The 17,858-nt window shown below is 44.7% G+C and overlaps 2 protein-coding genes across 2 annotated transcripts in view; one reads left to right on the plus strand and one right to left on the minus strand.

The window, feature by feature from the left end:
- The first annotated feature begins 607 nt into the window (after positions 1 to 607).
- On the plus strand, positions 608 to 5,116 carry tecrl2b (trans-2,3-enoyl-CoA reductase-like 2b). The gene is made up of 12 exons (XM_076981885.1): positions 608 to 859; positions 1,069 to 1,120; positions 1,280 to 1,324; positions 1,770 to 1,873; positions 2,170 to 2,285; positions 2,489 to 2,594; positions 3,895 to 3,967; positions 4,042 to 4,085; positions 4,174 to 4,231; positions 4,477 to 4,565; positions 4,819 to 4,864; positions 4,980 to 5,116. Exons 1-12 carry the CDS (start codon positions 677 to 679, stop codon positions 5,105 to 5,107), a joined length of 1,044 nt encoding a protein of 347 aa, XP_076838000.1. The 5' UTR covers positions 608 to 676; the 3' UTR covers positions 5,108 to 5,116.
- A 295-nt stretch (positions 5,117 to 5,411) lies between these two features.
- Positions 5,412 to 17,858, minus strand: part of abca4b (ATP-binding cassette, sub-family A (ABC1), member 4b) — a 30,704-nt gene continuing 18,257 nt past the window's right edge. The window contains exons 20-50 of the mRNA XM_076982198.1: positions 17,179 to 17,356; positions 16,940 to 17,071; positions 16,648 to 16,787; positions 16,161 to 16,298; positions 15,899 to 16,071; positions 15,713 to 15,809; positions 15,319 to 15,524; positions 14,612 to 14,666; positions 13,634 to 13,803; positions 13,392 to 13,516; positions 13,203 to 13,301; positions 12,895 to 13,084; positions 12,682 to 12,776; positions 12,559 to 12,591; positions 12,296 to 12,401; positions 12,082 to 12,156; positions 11,828 to 11,997; positions 11,395 to 11,572; positions 11,202 to 11,317; positions 10,961 to 11,108; positions 10,573 to 10,696; positions 10,143 to 10,272; positions 9,840 to 9,957; positions 9,575 to 9,637; positions 8,401 to 8,507; positions 8,050 to 8,191; positions 7,784 to 7,918; positions 7,594 to 7,697; positions 7,309 to 7,401; positions 6,683 to 6,932; positions 5,412 to 6,470 (exon numbers count right to left, since the gene is read on the minus strand). Coding sequence (XP_076838313.1) covers positions 6,354 to 6,470; positions 6,683 to 6,932; positions 7,309 to 7,401; positions 7,594 to 7,697; positions 7,784 to 7,918; positions 8,050 to 8,191; positions 8,401 to 8,507; positions 9,575 to 9,637; positions 9,840 to 9,957; positions 10,143 to 10,272; positions 10,573 to 10,696; positions 10,961 to 11,108; positions 11,202 to 11,317; positions 11,395 to 11,572; positions 11,828 to 11,997; positions 12,082 to 12,156; positions 12,296 to 12,401; positions 12,559 to 12,591; positions 12,682 to 12,776; positions 12,895 to 13,084; positions 13,203 to 13,301; positions 13,392 to 13,516; positions 13,634 to 13,803; positions 14,612 to 14,666; positions 15,319 to 15,524; positions 15,713 to 15,809; positions 15,899 to 16,071; positions 16,161 to 16,298; positions 16,648 to 16,787; positions 16,940 to 17,071; positions 17,179 to 17,356 — 4,007 coding nt within the window. The 3' untranslated portion in view covers positions 5,412 to 6,353. The remainder of the gene's footprint in view (positions 6,471 to 6,682; positions 6,933 to 7,308; positions 7,402 to 7,593; positions 7,698 to 7,783; positions 7,919 to 8,049; positions 8,192 to 8,400; positions 8,508 to 9,574; positions 9,638 to 9,839; positions 9,958 to 10,142; positions 10,273 to 10,572; positions 10,697 to 10,960; positions 11,109 to 11,201; positions 11,318 to 11,394; positions 11,573 to 11,827; positions 11,998 to 12,081; positions 12,157 to 12,295; positions 12,402 to 12,558; positions 12,592 to 12,681; positions 12,777 to 12,894; positions 13,085 to 13,202; positions 13,302 to 13,391; positions 13,517 to 13,633; positions 13,804 to 14,611; positions 14,667 to 15,318; positions 15,525 to 15,712; positions 15,810 to 15,898; positions 16,072 to 16,160; positions 16,299 to 16,647; positions 16,788 to 16,939; positions 17,072 to 17,178; positions 17,357 to 17,858) is intronic.

The following is a 17,858-nucleotide window of genomic DNA, read 5'->3' on the forward strand; positions in this document are numbered from 1 at the left end:
TCTACAGTCTCACCAATACCAGGAAGCAGCTATGATGGAATGACCCTCCTCAGGCAAAGACAAACTTAGAGCAACTCTACTGTTCAGCGTCTACCCAGAAATACTCTATAGCAGAGTCTTTAGCGTTAGATTAACACCTGTAGCTTTGAAATAACACTTATGGTGTTTATAGACAGCTGAAGTTACTTCAGTACTGGGCATGTTCTGTGCTTCTCCTCGTCATGTATGCGGGTTGTTATGCAATGTTCCTTTCATGCTATTGGGAATGTCGGCAGTACAATGTGGAACGTTATCAATGCCGCTGGATAGAGAAATATGGTCCACGACCAAGCAATCTCGAGTTTTATCTTAAGATCGTAAGTTTATGTGAGAGCAATGTTGGTCATTGGGGCATTGAAGCAAAAATGGGTCATGCAGCAGTTACAAGACTCCCTACTGGATGTCTAAATGTAACCCCTGGTGTATTTGATTGAGTGCCAAGAAAGTGGTAACCTAAAGAAGATTGAAAAGCCATCTCAGCTGGTCACCTAAGACGTACTGCTGAAGTCGATACGCGTGTGAGGTCATCGATAGCATGCCATGCTCATACCATTCAACAGTAGGTCAAGTTCAGAACCACTCCTTTCACTCTGACTTGCCCTCGCGCCCACACCAACGAACCAGCTGGGGCAGAAGAATGCCACAGAGTAACATGGGGTGTTTGGACCTAAAAGATCTCTTTACTGTTGCGCAATTCATCAAAACCAGGTGTAGTCACGGTCTGATAGCTGGGGATCCTAAGAACAACAAGAATTATGTTTTTTTCGAGGTGGAGATATTGGACCCCAAGAGCAAGACACAGCTCTGCTTTCTGGACAAGGTGTGTCCTCTCCTGCACAAACACCTGCACTCCGGAACACTCCGGAACACTCCAGACCATCTGTACCAAAGTGATTTTTATAATCATCAGAGCTCAGTAGGCCGTTCTGGATAACACTAAGATATATCTCCTTCAGGAATCTCCTGCTTGTGTGTTTCACAGGCTTTTTTTGGGACAAATGACAGCAGTTCCTGCACTTTCTCTAACAGGTCGAACCCAACGCCACAGTGGGAGAAATCAAGACTCAGCTGCATAAGTTATGTGAGTATTCTACCTTAAAATCAGCTCAATCAAGTCATGACAAAATAGAAGTTACAAAAAATTAATAACAGTAAGAAGCTTTATGCATGGCTTATTTATGAAGTTCATCAATAAGCTGCCATTGACATGACACTGGACTGATGCAGTGAATACTTTCAGATCCTAAATGGTATCCAGCAAGACAAGCTTTGAAGCTGCACCCTGGTAAATATATTTGATGCATTTAGCAGATACAAATATTGATATTCTTAACAAGAGCTGTTTTACTGCAGACCATTAGCTGTCTAAAGGGAGAATTTGTTCTAAAAAAACGAAGGTTTTTGAAAATGAGACAAAGTTTGCTCTCCAAATCCGTGTCATGCAACTGCAGGATCAACAGTTTAATGACGGTGCACAACTATGTGGTATGTGGTGTCGTTTCACTGCAATCTTAGAGTCGCAGCAGCTGAGCTCTGAGCAAGCGTTGCTGCTTTTTCTGCCAAGATGTCAGACCACCATGTCTGTTCTCGGGCCTTAAAGAGGTTGTCAGTACCACATGAGTTTAACGAACCACTACAGCAGTTCTGTTGCGATGTGAGCCGATCGAATGGAGTGGTTCTGTGAAGTTAAAGGTGTTTCGAGTGAGATGTGCTCTTGTTTCGGGGCACAGAGGGGAAGGCCCTCAGCGATGACGATGTCCTGGAAGAGCTACCAGTGGGGACGACCGCTACCATGTTTCTGCAGGATCTTGGTCCACAATTAGGCTGGACGATGGTAATACTGGATATTATCGTTTACATCTCTGGACATACTGGACAATACGATTTACATTGCATAGATGTTCCCAAATGGTGAATTATTAAGAACTTCATTGTGGTGTTTTTGTCATGGTAGGTGTTTTTGTCATTGTGGTGTTTTTGTCATGGTAGGTGTTTTTGTCATGGTAGGTGTTTTTGTCATTGTGGTGTTTTTGTCATGGTAGGTGTTTTTGTCATGGTAGGTGTTTTTGTCATTGTGGTGTTTTTGTCATGGTAGGTGTTTTTGTCATTGTGGTGTTTTTGTCATGGTAGGTGTTTTTGGCAGAATGCATTGGACCACTCTTCATCTACCTGCTCTTCTTCTGTCGACTTCCGTACATCTACAGCCACGAGTTCGACTACACAAGAAGCTCACATGCTGTAGTTAAGTGAGTAATTATGCCAGTAAGCCAGGAATCTAAGCTATTTAAGCAATGAAAGCACATTTGTACATGTATACTAAACATGAAAGTGCATTTGTACATGTATACTAAACATGCTACTAATAAAAAGAAGCATGTAGTAGTACATAATAATACCAATAATATTAATAATAATAATAATAATAATAATAATTCTCTGTGTTTTTTAGGCTTGCGTGCGTGTGTTACATTCTACATTACATCAAGCGGCTTGTAGAGACAATATTTGTCCATCGTTTTTCACATGGAACGCTACCACTACAAACCATCATACTGGTATTTCTCCCTAGTAATCATTTCATGTTTTTTAATTAAAGGCTATTGTCTGTTTTTCTGATGGCAAACCGTTTGTGCATATTTACACTCCAGCATACCAGTTGGCAACCAAACCCAAATGGAAGAATATGTTCAGCAGAAATATTGAATAGTTGCTGTTTTAATTTCAGCTCATCAGTAAACATTCACTCTCCTGGATAGTTTGCCATTGAGTTAATGCAATTTTCTTTCTCTTTTATTTTTGGCTTTTATTCTTTTTTATATCAGGCTGGATTAACGGCCCTCTCCAGCCATTTTAACACTGTTCATATTTGTCGATTCATGATGATACACAAATTATGCTGTTCATGGCAATATTTTAGAAATCTGTTTTATTACAATTTCTGTTCTCAGTTAAATGTTTAGTCAAAACATTGCATTCCACATGGAAAACCTTTAAGAAGATCTCAATCTTTAGATATAAAATAGATGATTTAACACAGCTGGAGGTAAACCAGGTTTCTATATCCTGGAGTTTTAAGCCTTCGTTTATTATGGATATTTATTTAATTGCAAGATTCCCATAGTTAAATTAAAACAGCTTAGAGCAACAGGGTATATTTTGGACCACTTGACTGCAAAGCAATCATGTAGGCATTATTTCAACATTAGGTTTTTTGCTGTGGAGAAGTGGTGTCATTAAAGTGCATTTGAATTTTAGATTTCCCAAATCTGAGCAGTTCCATCGAGACTCTGAGCAGTTCAATGGAGATTTATCTGCTTCTAGTTATGGCATTTATGCTACAGTTTAGTCTAGTGGATAGTATTTCAATTATTTCCCTAATCCAAACGCAGCTTGAGGAAGCATGATGAAATCTGTCTGGATAAGTGAGATTTCTAAACACGCTAAAGGCCTGGAAGATATGCACAGGAAATGACTGTGAATTCCACCCATGTTTCATTCTGCTTCTAAGACAAAAAAAAAGCTTCAGATTATTTCAGACTATATTTTCACTTCCCAAAAAGTATTTTATCCTGATCCTTCGACAAGGACGCCAATAGCCTCAATTTCCAGGAAGCCTGTCTGTACAAATAGTGAGCAATAAAATGAATGCTGGAGATTTTCTATTACCAAGCGAACAATCATACAGAGACAGATTTTATTGGCAATTTCCAAGCAGCCGTTGTGACACCACTCGATTCCCCAGTGGCATCATCTCCCCTCCAGATGTCACTGTGGAAATCACCTGCTGGGTTCATAGGAACAGACATATTCTTTGGTATTTGCACAAATGTCCTGCTTCCTAATTGTGTCTTTCAGAACTGCGTGTATTACTGGGGGTTCACAGCGTGGAAGGCGTACTACATCAACCACCCACTCTACACACCGCCAAGTTAGTATCGGTGTGTTTAGGTAATGATATTTATCTGTACTGATATTCATTTGGGACTCTTATTGTGTCTCCAGCATATGGAAGACTTCAGATCTACTCAGCACTGCTTGCATTTCTGGTAGGTTCACTAAAGTCTCTATTAAAGCAAATTTAGTGGGGGTTTGCTCGGCAAGCGTATTTGACGTATGCCTACTTGAACCCCTCAGATCTGTGAGGGTGGGAACTTCTCCATTAATTTGGCTCTCAATCGAATCAGCTGCAATGGTGAGTTAAAGCAGGAGTGTCACACCCCAGACACCACATTACCATCTTGGAGAAAATATCTTTCGGCCAAATTCTTGATTAGCAGCTTTTCTGGCCATACAGAAACAACGCTTCCTGTTTGTACTGGAGCCCTGGCTCCGAAGTGTCTGCCAGTTGTCCCTCACGCGTCTGGACCGTGTCCAGCTGGCTCGGCACAACGGATATTTCCATTCCTCCACTAGCTCCCATGTCTGTTGTGCCGACAGGTTTAAGGCCCATGGAGATCCCTTACCCCACGAAGAACCCTTTCACCTGGCTATTCTTCTTCGTCTCCTGCCCAAACTACACCTATGAGGTCTGTCACAAAATAAACAAATAAAATACGTTTTTCGCGCCAAGCCCTTCAGTTGACAGGACCGGGCCGATGGAAAACGCTGGACGTTGCAGTTTTCGGTTTGACACCCGGCAGTAAATATGCAGTTTGACACCCGGCAGTAAAATGCTTGGGGGAAAAAAACACTCAAAAAATTCTTCAAACACTCAAACGCTAGTGAGGTATTTCATTCGCTTCTGTACAAAAATTATAATAATATTTCCTTTCGTTTCAGGTTGGCTCCTGGATCAGTTTCTCAGTAATGACCCAGTGTGTTCCAGGTTCATACCCCTCCATACACATCTGCTTCTTACATCATCATATCATTTGCTGCAGCCATGTTGTTTTCAGCTCGTGTCTAAAAGTAGCGTCCACTCTTCACCTATCTGTCCGCAGTTGCTGTGTTTACATGTATAGGTTTCATACAGATGACCATCTGGGCCCGAGGAAAGCACAAAACCTATGTGAAGGAGTTTAAGGACTATCCTGAGCTTCGAGGTGCCATCATTCCACTCTTCCTGTAAGCCCGAGAAACTGTGGGGCAACTACTGCTCGTAACTCTACCAGCCCACACAAGGACGACGGCGTATGGCCTCACGATTAGTGTCTAAGACGTACCTGCAAGGAGGTGATGCAAGATTGAAACAACCATTTTCAGTTAGGGTTGGTAGCAGTAGTGCTAAGTGGGCTAAACTAAAAACGAGCTTCACTGCAGAAGTCTGTGATTTCAGGTTTAAACTGGGAGCTGGATGACTATTTACAAAAGGTGCCAAATTATTATTAATGTAGTTGACATATTAAGGTAAATTTTTTTTTTTTGCAAGCCTGCAAGCAATGTGGTGGTGTGAGCTAAAGGCATTTTTGGTTTGTGGGACTAGAGGAGATAGGAATCCCAGCAATGCCTTTATATTGTTTTTAGGAATTTCCCATAAAATGGTTATTTTCATAAGAAGATCTTGCTTGGCATGTACTTATTGAAGCCAACATGTACCATACTGAACTTGGAGCATAGTGATGAGAAAGTTTGTACAGACTGACTTCCAAAGTTTGAATGCTTGTACCTGAAGATTGTATGATGGAATTATTTCTGGTTTATGGATTTGTACAAAGTAAAAACAAGAGACATGTCAAAATATTCTGAACTTTTGTCAAACCTTTGGTTTTATCTGCTAAGTTTCTTGTTTTGTTCGTAAGTAGTTAAATACTGTAACAGGCACTGACAGCATGTTTATGACACAACAGTCATAAGCAACCAGACAAAATCTGACTGAACTTGTAGAAAAGTGTGTATTCAGAAGCGGGGAAAAAAACAACGTAAATAAATAACAGACACTGCTTTCATCTGAATATGCATCGGCAGCTACACTGTATTACGAAAGATCCTTCGACTCATTAAAAAGAACAGAAAATATGTCCAAATTTACATAATGTGTAAACATGAAAACAATTTTAAAGGACTCCTACTGAGGTTCTCCGTTGCAATCAAAGTATTCGGTGCTAGCGAGATGTATTCCGTTACAGGTCTGAGATCTGTCTGGAACTGGATCACAACTAAACCCGCTTCACCAGCAGATCCTTTATCGTCAACGTTATGCTGTTTCGCATCCAGTAGAAACATTGTTAAGAATTTCTAAATTAACTGTGTGACAAAACCTCTCAGACTACTCAACAGAAAATGCAATTGCAGTTAATGATGTTTAGCTCACTGTGATATTTTCATTCAGCCATTAATTGGAGAAGAGACCTAATCCCTCTGGTCCATGAACGTTGTTACCAGCTAGTTTCGAGGGGAGAGATCTTCATCTCTCGCCGTGCACCTGCTGCCCTGGGATGAAGCACAACGTCATCATCTTCTCCCGCCTGCTGCTTGGCAAAGTTGACGAACACCTACGGAACGGAAGAGAACAATGACCGTTGTGCCGCAGGACACCCAGACGCAGATGCGGGCCGCTCGGCGTCTACAGACTGCCCACCCTTCTAGATTGGTCACACTTCCAGACCCCTCGTCTGCTGTATCAGTGCACCTCAGAAAAACGACACCAGCACTCCATTCCATCCGCCCTGAATACGTTCCTCTACTTAAAGTGGAGGCCGTTCACCTGGTCCAGCGTAGTCTGGGACACGGAGCAGTCCTCCATGTTGATCTTCTCCTTGTTGGCCACCACCAGCTGGAAGACACGGGCGAGGGAGGAGGCGGCCAGCTCGTATTGCAAGGTGTTGTGGTGCCTCTCCCGGCGGACACAACCCGGGAAGCTGCTCTCCATGAAGGCCTCGGCCGGGCCCAGGTCCGGTGCGCTGCCCCCTTTAGCCGCCCGGATCTTCATTGTCACCACATAGCCGTCGCCAAACCTGACCATGGCAGGACCACCAAGAAGGGATATTCACCCAATTAAAAACGTTAGCATCTGTAGTTGTTGTTCACCACAGTAAAACACAACAATACGTTAGTGTGTCCTAATAGAGACATATGTGTCTGTTAAAGATTCATAAGGCTTGAGTCCTATATTGCCAACTGTTCATGCAGAGTCGGTTGAGGAGCGTATGAGAGGTTGCAGACACAACTCTGTTTTGCCCATTATCATAAATTGCGAGGGACTGCATTTATTGTTATTGACTTCACAATGAAGAGACAAGGGGTCTCACAACAGAGCTAACATTAAAAAGGTAAGAAAAAAACTGATAAAAAAACATATTAGGAAGCCATCACCTATGAAAACCCACTTACTTGTATTTCAGGTGCTGAATGGTACCGAGGCACTTGAAAGTACCATTTACCATGATGGCCAAGCGGGTGCATAAGGCCTCACACTCCTCCATACTGCACACACACACACACACACACACACACACACACACACACACACACACACACACACACACACACACACACACACACACAGCAGTTTTCCGTATCATCACCTCCATAGTGTCATTATGGCTGATGTGCTACTCGCTGCATTAACGCACGTGTGCGGTGCGTGTTTGGGAGAAGCGGCCAGGCCGCACATGCCTGTGTGAGGTTAGCACCACCGCCCTCCCGTCCCGGATGACGCTCATAATGGCGTTCCACAGGAAGCGGCGGGAGTGGGGGTCCATGCCTGTGGTGGGTTCGTCCTGCGATGGCACAACGAGGGATTAAGTGAACGTCGCGGATCAGAAACGCGTCCGAACGGCCCGGCCTCGAGTTCGGAACAACCTACCAGGAGGAGCAGCGCCGGACAGCCCGTCATGGCGATGGCGGTGGAGAGCTTCCTCTTGTTGCCTCCGCTGTAGCTCCCCGAACACAGATCGGCATATTCCGACAGGCCCAGCTTCTGGACGCCCCACTCTGCCACCTGCAGGACACAGGAGGTGTTGCAGGTTCTCGTGTCAATACAAGACCCTCTGGGTTCGGAGCATATCCATGACAGCACAGCACAGTTGTCTCTTCAGAAGGTGCCTCGGAGGCTGGAGGCGACACACTCACGCGGCTGATCTCAGACTCGGGGACCCCACGCAGGCGGGCGTAGAGGTAGAGGTGCTCGCGGCCGGTCAACAGCTCATCAATGGCGTCAAACTGGGGACAGTAGCCCATGTTCTGATGTACGTCCAGAATATCGGTAAGAATACTGCCAAATAAGGTCCCAGCATATTAAAGTTACTGACGCATCGCTAAATTCACAGTATTCACATGTGCATTTTTCAAGCTTATCATACGAGTGTGCGTTATGACTATTGGCGCTAAGTAGTCATAATACACTAAGCATCATGAATGTTTGTATTGTCCAGGAAATGCTACCTGTGTCCAGGTAATGCTACCTGTACCAGGTAATGCTACCTGTGTCCAGCCACTGTGGCCTCCCCAGACGTCACATGTGTGTCTCCAGTCAGCATCTTAAAAGTAGTTGTCTTTCCAGCCCCGTTCACACCGAGGAGTCCAAAGCACTGAAATTCAGTTATACTGCAGTTGGTTCATCTATATGGTTACAGATGCTAAATTCAGATGTCGGCCAGCATACATGCTACATACATGTTACACATATAGCACATATAGCATATATAAGGTATTCTGTGCATAATTCTACACGCGTTCATTTTCTCTCATCACATGTAGCTCCTAAAGCTCCAGATCTTCTGGTCACCCCTCCCTTCCCATCAGCCGCACTGACTCTCATTAACTGTTAACCATCACACACCCACCTTAACCATCACACACACCCCTTAACCATCACACACCCCCTTAACCATCACACACCCCCACCTAACCATCACACACCCCCTTAACCATCACACACCCCCCCAACCATCACACACCCCCCTAACCATCACACACCCCCCCTAACCATCACACACACCCCTAATCATCACACACCCCCCTAACCATCACACACCCCCCTAATCATCACACACCCCCCTAACCATCACACACCCCCCCTAATCATCACACACCCACCTAACCATCACACACCCCCTTAACCATCACACACACCCCTAACCATCACACACCCCCCCTAACCATCACACACCCCCCCTAACCATCACACACCCCCTTAACCATCACACACACCCCTAACCATCACACACACCCCCTAATCATCACACACCCCCCCTAACCATCACACACCCCCTTAACCATCACACACACCCCCTAACCATCACACACACCCCTAACCATCACACACACCCCCTAATCATCACACACCCCCCCTAACCATCACACCCCCCCTAACCATCACACACCCCTAACCATCACACACACCCCCTAACCATCACACACCCCCTTAACCATCACACACCCCCTTAACCATCACACACCCCCCCCTAACCATCACACATCCCCTTTTCTCCCTCAGCACTGCAGTGTTACAACTTTAAAAGGTGCAATCAGAGATTTTCAGGCTAAAGTACCATAATCACCTCTGGATTTAGGGTTGGACTTTTTTTTTCCTATGGTCCAGAAACACAGGATTTGCCCTTAAAATGAAGCAAAAATAAATCTATTTTCTAGATACCTCCCCAGCCGGAACCGCAATGCAAATTCTGTCCACTGCCGGTCTCTTCCTGCCCATGTAAGTCTAAGAACACACAAACAAACACAGCAACCGTTTTAACCTTAACAGGAAAATTCAACAGGTGAAATAAGTTCACCAATAGCATGGAATTAAACCTCGTAGAAAACATAAAAAAATGTTTGGTCCATTGAGACTGGTAGCTAAAATCTGCATCATAGACGCCGAGATGAGATTCTTCGTCCGTGGCTTTGGAATGGTGCGTCACCTTCGACAGGTCTCGGATCAGTAGGATGTCGCTGCTGCTGCCCCCGCTGTAGACACGCCTCCTCTCCTGAGACACGTCATCGTCCTCATCAACAGGGGGACTGCTGTAACCACACAACCTGCGCAGATAAAACACACGACTCCATGACGGATCATAAATGATGTTATAAATTATCGAGAAATCATAAATAATAAATGGCTTATATTCCAATGTATATAATGATTAATCTTTTATAATGTACATTCTGAATAAATTATATTATCATTATAAAATAGAATGAAATGAGATCTGTCTTTCCCTCACCAGTGATCCAAGAAGAATCTATAGTGAAGCAGGAGGTTAAAGGTGAAGTACAATAGTCCTTCTGCTGCCATAGAGACCAAGTATTTCCCCACAAAGTCCCACTGGAATGGATCTCTAGCTAAATCCTCCCCTTCACAGAAAACATGACAGAAACAGTGCTGCACATAAGGCATAAGTTGATAGTTATTTGATTTGATATTTCCATTTATTAAATCGCCATAACATAAAATCTGTTTGCTTTAAAGCACTTTGTGAGGTAACAAAATTAATTCCTGTGGGCCTGAATCATCTGATATTTACTTTTGTTTTTGTTTTGGAGAGCTGTGGATTTTTGATTCACACTGCGATGACTAAGTGTTACAGCAACGACGTCAACCTTGGTGAATCAGCTCTGGTGTGAGCACTAAAGTCGTGGAGGAGACGGCCTCACCGAATCGGGCGTAGACGTCCGTCACCGCCTGGCTCATGGCCAGGTCCACGAGGCCTCTGCCCAGGCAGAAGTGTGGGAGGATGAGCAGCGTTTTCTTTAGGCCTTTGTTAAACGTCAGCAGAGGCTACAACGGCAACGCCACAGAGAAACGACCAGTCAGGAGCCATAATACTACTGTGTATTAGCAGCACGAACGAACAAAACTTCATAAAGCAATTATAACAGCAAACAGGATCGTGTCTGTTGTTGAACAGAACTTTATAAATGCATCACCATGTTATTTATGAGCAAGCAAAAGTTGCTTAAAGTGCTTTAAAAATGACCTAAACAGGGAATTTAAATGTGTTAAGCAGACTGTCACGATTTGCTGGACAGGACACTGATCTACCTGGTTGTTCTCGAAGAGCTCCAGGATGAAGGTGATCGCACTGCTGTTGATGCCAATGAACAAGTTGATGCAGGACAGAGACACGTACGCCGTGCTGGGGACGTTGAAGATGCAGGACATGGGATACATCATAGGAGTGACCGACCACCTGTCCCAACACACAAACACAGACAAGTCAGCAAGACGTCCCACACACGTCTCTCTTATTAGATATAATATCAAAGCGTCGTTCCCGACTCACCCATATAACAACAGCAGAGACACAAGGGCCGGGAGGTTGGTAGCTGACGTGTAGCATTTTTTATCAAAGGCGAGGAAGATTCCCACCACCATGGCCGTGCTGATGGAGTAGTTTATCTAATGGACAGATGAACTGTTAAAAGCAATCAGCAGCCTGAATCAGCGCCAGTGGATATTGTCATTGGGCCACCAACCATGTCCCAAAAGAAGTTGGTCATCCAGTAGACCAGAGGGCTAACCCCACTGACAAACTGCAGGTGCTTCGCTTTTGTGACACGTTCCTGGATGAGGTAGAGGACGAAGCTAGCGGGGATGAAGGACATGGCGAAGATGACGCAGATGGCCACCACCGCATCCACAGATGTGGTCAACCTGTAGTGATGTACAGTGGCCTTTAGGGCTTTAAGAGGGGCTCAAAGGAGATCACACACTTCACGCTACTACCACTGAACATCCCTACATCTCGTTGGTACAATTTTATATGATCTACACCGGTGTGGATAGGATCATCAGAGCCAGCACTGGAGCTGCTCATAGTATTTTACTGGACAATCACATCATCTGCAATATTCAGACGATGACAGGCAGCAAGACATCTCAAATATGAGGAACATCACAAACACTCACACAGTGACTTCTGAGAGTTGTTCCTTGGTGAGGTTGAGGGGGTGATTGAGAGCAGTGATTCCGTACTCTGATGGGTTGGCGGAGCGTGGCAGGTTTGCCCGGAGGATGGCATTGTTTGCTATGTTCATGAAGGCAACCATGGCGTGCCAGCCTTTATTGTTGAACCAAACCTAGAGAATCCCAGGGAAGAGAATGCAATAGTTGCGTCTGAAATTTTAAGCTTAGGAGGACGAGGACAAAAAACAGACAATTACCTTGACATTGTATTCGGTCTCCATGTAGTGCAGGAAAGCTCCTATTTCTTTGACAGCCCGCTTAGAGTGGGGACCCTGCGGAGACATTTAGCGTGTGCTATAATTTTCAAAAATCTAAATGTCTTCTAACCACGTACAGTGCATTTTGTAAGCCATTATTTGAGAAAGATATAATGAATATGCAAAATGGGGTAAAGTGGGGACTTCAGCCTACCCCACTGATATTCATCATCTGGCCAAGCTGAGACAGGACATTCTGTATTTCTTTGGGATCCACATTAAGTATGGGGAGCTGTCCCCCCACAGTGAGGCCACCATACCTGTGCAAAGAGACAGGGAGTCATCTTTAAACCTCACAAGACCATCCCACATCAAAACAAGTCCACTCCTGCAATCAATGTAGCATTATTCGATAATCAAGGAACACCAAATACAACAAATCATTTAAAGCACAAAATACAGAGTGAGGAACAATACCTCTGCTCATTCACCCAGTATTTGCTCTTCAAGCTGTGTATAAGAATATAATTGATTAGACATTTGAACTGAAATGTGTTGAGAAAATGAAAACAAGGGACTAATATTTCTGTAAAAGCTCACCTAGTTTTGATGAGACTTGGGTAAGTCTTTACCAAGTAGTCTGAGATGTTTCTGTTTGTTAGGTCAAGCAAAGTGTCCCCGAGGGCTTCTTTTCTCTGTACCACACACAACCCCACACCCAAAAAAGAAAATGTTTTTTTTTTATTACTTAATTACATGGTTGTAGAGTCTTTGACAAAAGATTCTTGAGGAAAGCCAACAGTAGGGTCTGACCTGACGTGGGGGCAGTCCTCCAGCTCCTATTGGACAAACTGGTAGCATGCTGAGCCTCTCATTGGTTCTGCATTGGCAGGAAGGGGAGGGGTTTCGCTCTGTCCACTCAGGGCTCTGCAATATATTGCTGATCACAGGAGGCACTGGAGGAACCTCCCAGTCAGTTGTGTTGCCGCCACATGGCAGACGTCTGCAAAGACACAACACACATGTAGGGGAGCCACATGGCGATTCTGGCTTCTAGGAATGCTGACATTGTATTTTCAACTTCTTTTTAAAATAAAAATGTGTAGTATTAGGTTGCTTACTTTGAAGGCTGATCCACCATGCAGCGGGTTCCTACGCCTGGCTCTCTGAGCATCGTGTCATGGAACTGCTTCATCTTTGGGTGGAACGGCTGCTCATTTCTAGAAAGCATAAGGAGATATTTTGGGGAATCTCACAGCACCTAATCTCTCACAGGAGATTAAAGTCGATTTGAGAAAAGCTCTGCTCACCCAAGAAAGATCAATTGTGGTCCATACATCCAAGGAGTTAGGGCCAAACTCGGGTACTCTCCAAATGGAGGGACAATCATGGTGAGGGTAAGAGCTATTAACACAAACATGGCCGGCAAAACAATCTGCAGAGACACATTTCACCAAGATGGATTATTACCACTACTACAAAACAACATGCAGATTTTATTATTCGGATAAAAATTCTCTATTGGTTTGTGCCATTTGTTTTAAGTTTGTACCTGTGCAAGAAAGTCTTTGTAGCTGCGTGTGGCATGGTGAAACCTCTTGACCAGTAGAGCGTGGAGCTGCTTCAGGACCAGACGGAGGCCTTTCACCTGTCTGGAGGCCTTTCCTGCACTGCAGCCCGGTGCTCCATGCCTCCCCCCATCATTCTCAAACCCGTTTGCTTCTGCAGAAGATGGTGAGAAAAGTCCTTTGGAATTTCACATTTCACAAAGCAGCACAGAAATTCTCGTAAAGCCTCAGCAAGACCTGACCAATGTTCTAAGGTGAAACACGGACATGAAGATTGGTCTGACTTTGCATTAGTCACTAATGCGAAACATAACATAGTGCTTAGGGCTAACTGGGTTCCCTGTTACTCAGGAAGTCGTAGCTACGATTCCTCTGCTCTAGCCTCGTCTGCTCTGAGGAAGGCGATCAGATTGAATAAACAAATAGTCCGACACCAGGGATGCACACAGTCAAACGCTGAAGTGTGACGCATGCAGGGAGGAAGCGAGACGCGTTTTTCAGAGTGTTTTTAAAGATAAATGCAAAAAAAAAAAGTTAACAAAAAAGCCAAAGTGCAGGCAGTAACACTACAGACACCGAGACGCTGCACAGTGGCATTAACACTAGCGCCATCATACAGCAGTGAGGAGCAACGTACAGCACTGGACGTGCAATGCTGTTTAAATAGCGGAGAAACGTTAAAGCAAACAAGGAACAGGTGCAGGTAATCAATAATAAAGGTGTGTGTGTGTGTGTGTGTGTGTGTGTGTGTGTGTGTGTGTGTGTGTGTGTGTGTGTGTGTGTGTGTGTTTATTATGCGACATACACAACAAAGTATTATAGTGGTCTACTGTAGGAAAATCTCCAACAGAAGACACTGACTCAAGCATTCAGTCAGTTCTGCTCCATTAAGATGCATCACTTTGCCACACAGACACGTGTAAGACAATACAGAGTTAGGAGTCAGTTTCAAATATATTTACCTGGGTTGATGGTACCATTGGCAGTATCTGCATCAGCAGTAACCTTCAGGAAGATCTGTGAGAAGACAACATCACTCCTAGTTCATATTGGACTTTATAAAAAACACATAGCTAAAAAGCTAATTCTGCATAACAGTGCATGAGTGTGAAAGTGAAGAATGGAGTTATTTTTTGCAATGGTGTACATATGAGTATAGAGAGCTACCTCCTCCAGAATAATGGTGCACGTGTGTGAATTTAGACTGGAATCTGGTGCTCCCAAATGGTGCATCAAAAAAAAAGCATTCACTCTATCAGCCAATCACCATGAGTGTGCTTGCTAAAGCTCCGATGAAGACACAGCCATCCGTGGGAGTTCAAAAGGGCAACAATAGCACTGCTCTCTTGGTGGGAGCACTGCCAGTACTAACCCCCCCCCCCCCCCCCCCCCAACCCCCCAACCATCAATCACAGTTGCACTAGCCAATTGTGGATGTCTGTGTGCTTGCGTTTGCTGACCAGGTCATTAGCGCTTTCCTCATTCAGCAGCCTGTGTCACAGCATGGACATTATTTCAAGAAGGTGTTTGGAGGGAATGTGCTTGCCTGAACCCTCTGGAGTTGGTAGTTATCATGTGACAGGGAAACATTAGCTAGCTAATGAGTGGGAATTGGTGTAGTGACTTAAAAATATGTACTATTTTAAAAGAATAAAGAGCAGAGCACTACCTCCTCCAGTGAGGTGTCAGAAATGCCAAAGCTGCTGAGGCCAATGTCTGCCAACATCTCCTCCAGCTCTCGGAACAAGCTAGCATAAGAGCGATGTTTAAAGCCCTTATTGGGTAGCAGGTAGGTCAACTCCTGACCAATCGTCTCAATCAGCTGGGCATCGGGGACGTGATGGTGGATAAGACTGGTGATACTCTCTACATTGCCTGAGTAAAATTGGGGGTAAAATGCTTCTAGTAACCAGTAATGTTAATGCTGCTAACAGAGCTAATATTGCTAACAATGGTAAAACCGCTAAGAACATAACATTAGCATTAGCTCATTGATGGTCACGTTAGTACAATTTGGTTATTGAGGAAGGACATTGGGCTCTGTGTGAACTCTAGGCACCCACCATCCAGGAGCCTCTCGGACTGCTTCTGAGTTTCTTCCTTGTACCCAGTGCAGGTGGAGCAGGTGCAGGAACACTCTGAGGCACAATCGCACTCATGCTGCCGGTACATCAATAAGGTGTCAGGCCTCCGCAGCCAACGTTGTCGAGAACAAGGATCAAGGACAGTCGTTTCACCCGCTGACTTACTACTTTGTTGCGCACATGTCGCACCAGGGTGAGGTAGAAGCCTACGCCGAAGCAGTTCTTCAAGAAGAGAGGTGAGCCACAGCAGCGGAGCTGGCCTTGAGAGATGATGGCCACTCGGTCGCTCAGAAGGTCTGCTTCGTCCATGTGGTGTGTGGACAGGATCACAGTACGTCCTTGCACAGAGAGTTTAATGCAAATGTGCTAACTGTAATATTCATTGGCAGTTGATGGCTTCTGATGAGCCTCGTCCAGTAGGTTTTACCTGCACGGTACTTGAGGAGAAGGTCCCAAATGGAACGTCTGGAATATGGGTCGACTCCTGAGGTGGGTTCGTCCAGAATAACCACCTTTGAGCCTCCAACAAATGCCATGGCAACAGACAGCTTCCTCTGCATACCACCTAAACACAGATAGTTCGTTGAAAGCACAGCAGGTCAAATCGAACCATCAGCTCCGTGCAGGAAAGCCAGTTATTTTAAGTGTGTTTCAGTCTTGCATGCATCATTAACCGTTTTATTCATGAAAACACTGAGCTCATCTATGGTACTTAACTGAGCAACTAATGGGTTGAACTGATGGCTTGATCACTAGCATAGTCCTTAACACCAAATTATCTCCAGCCAAGCAGCTTTCTTTGTTGCCCTCTTTCCTCTCATGGTCCTTGCTCAAACTTTGGTTCCATGACCTGAAGGTCCTTAAAATACCTTTTCCCCAGTTGCCCATCAGACCATGTTTCAGTCTGGACCCACCGGACAGGTTTTGTGCCTGGTCGTCTCTCTTGTGTGGTAAGCCAAGGTCTTCCAGCATGCCCTCGACTTCCTGTTTAGCCTCAGCGCAAGAACGGCCCTTTAGCAGCGAGTAGAAGAAGATGTGTTCCTCCACGGTCAGACTGTGTGGTTTTGGAGGGAAGTAGGGTACAGAAGGAGCTGAGTAAGAAGAAGCACTATTTGGACTAATATTCTCCAACATCTTTATTTAATTCCAACAAATAACAGACATACCATGTAAGGGTGTGTTCTATGAGAGTTAAGAGCTGCTTACTGGTTGAAGAGAATGTTGTACTGGGGGCACATGCCCAGAGACTGTCTTATGACATCCATATCTGTGCGAATGTCTTTGCCACCGATAAATGCCGTACCAGAAGTTGGTGGGAACAAGCCCGTGAGGATGGATCTAATGGAAGAAACACCTTCCTTTAGCTTCCATAGAATCATTATGTAGTGTGCTAAAGAAACTTGGTTTCAAAGGATAAGCCATTACCAGATAAATAAGGTGCTTACAGAGTGGTGGTCTTCCCTGCGCCATTTTGTCCCAAGAAGGATGTGATCTGGCCTTCGTAGAATGTAATGCTGAGGCAGTCCACAGCCGGCCTTGAGCTCCCAGCATACACCTTCACAAGGTCCTTCACTGTCACGCCCACCACTAACCCTTCAGGCTCAGGCTCTAAGAATGGATTACCTATGGAAGGTGACATGTTTTCATTTTACCCTGCAAGATACACCAAAAGCACCTGGCAATCACCTATAAAAACTACCAAATTAATTTACGAGAACTTATATTACTGATATCATAGGCTATTACATTGGTTCCCAAAGTGGGGGGCGCGCCCCCTAGGTGGGGCGTGGAGCTATTGCAGGGGGGGCGCAGAGCTTGGAAGTAAAACATATGCATATGTGTCAATATGGGGGGGGGGGGGGGGGGGGGGCACAAAAATATTCTCATCTACTAAAGGTGGGCATGGCAGAAAAAGCTTGGGAACCACTGGGCTATTACAACATAAAGTGTGTCATAATAGTAGGGGGATTATATTGCGGAACATTTTCATCAAAAATAAAGACAAAGAAATGTATTTTGACTTAGTAACAGAGCAGATTATCTTCTGTCGAAGTTCTCGTTGAAGAGTTGTGCTAGCTGCTTCTCTACATTATGATGGAACAGTTTAGCACCAGGACGATGTCAT

This window comes from Brachyhypopomus gauderio, chromosome 19 (assembly GCF_052324685.1).
Source record: "Brachyhypopomus gauderio isolate BG-103 chromosome 19, BGAUD_0.2, whole genome shotgun sequence".
NCBI classification, from domain to species: domain Eukaryota; kingdom Metazoa; phylum Chordata; class Actinopteri; order Gymnotiformes; family Hypopomidae; genus Brachyhypopomus; species Brachyhypopomus gauderio.

Excerpts from the sequence above, each read along its gene's own strand:
- tecrl2b (XM_076981885.1), top strand. The coding sequence starts at position 677 with ATGCCACAGAGTAACATGGGGTGTTTGGACCTAAAAGATCTCTTTACT. Across the intron at positions 4,086-4,173 it reads CAGCACTGCTTGCATTTCTG|ATCTGTGAGGGTGGGAACTT; the intron begins GTAGGTTCACTA and ends TGAACCCCTCAG. Across the intron at positions 4,232-4,476 it reads CAATCGAATCAGCTGCAATG|GTTTAAGGCCCATGGAGATC; the intron begins GTGAGTTAAAGC and ends TTGTGCCGACAG.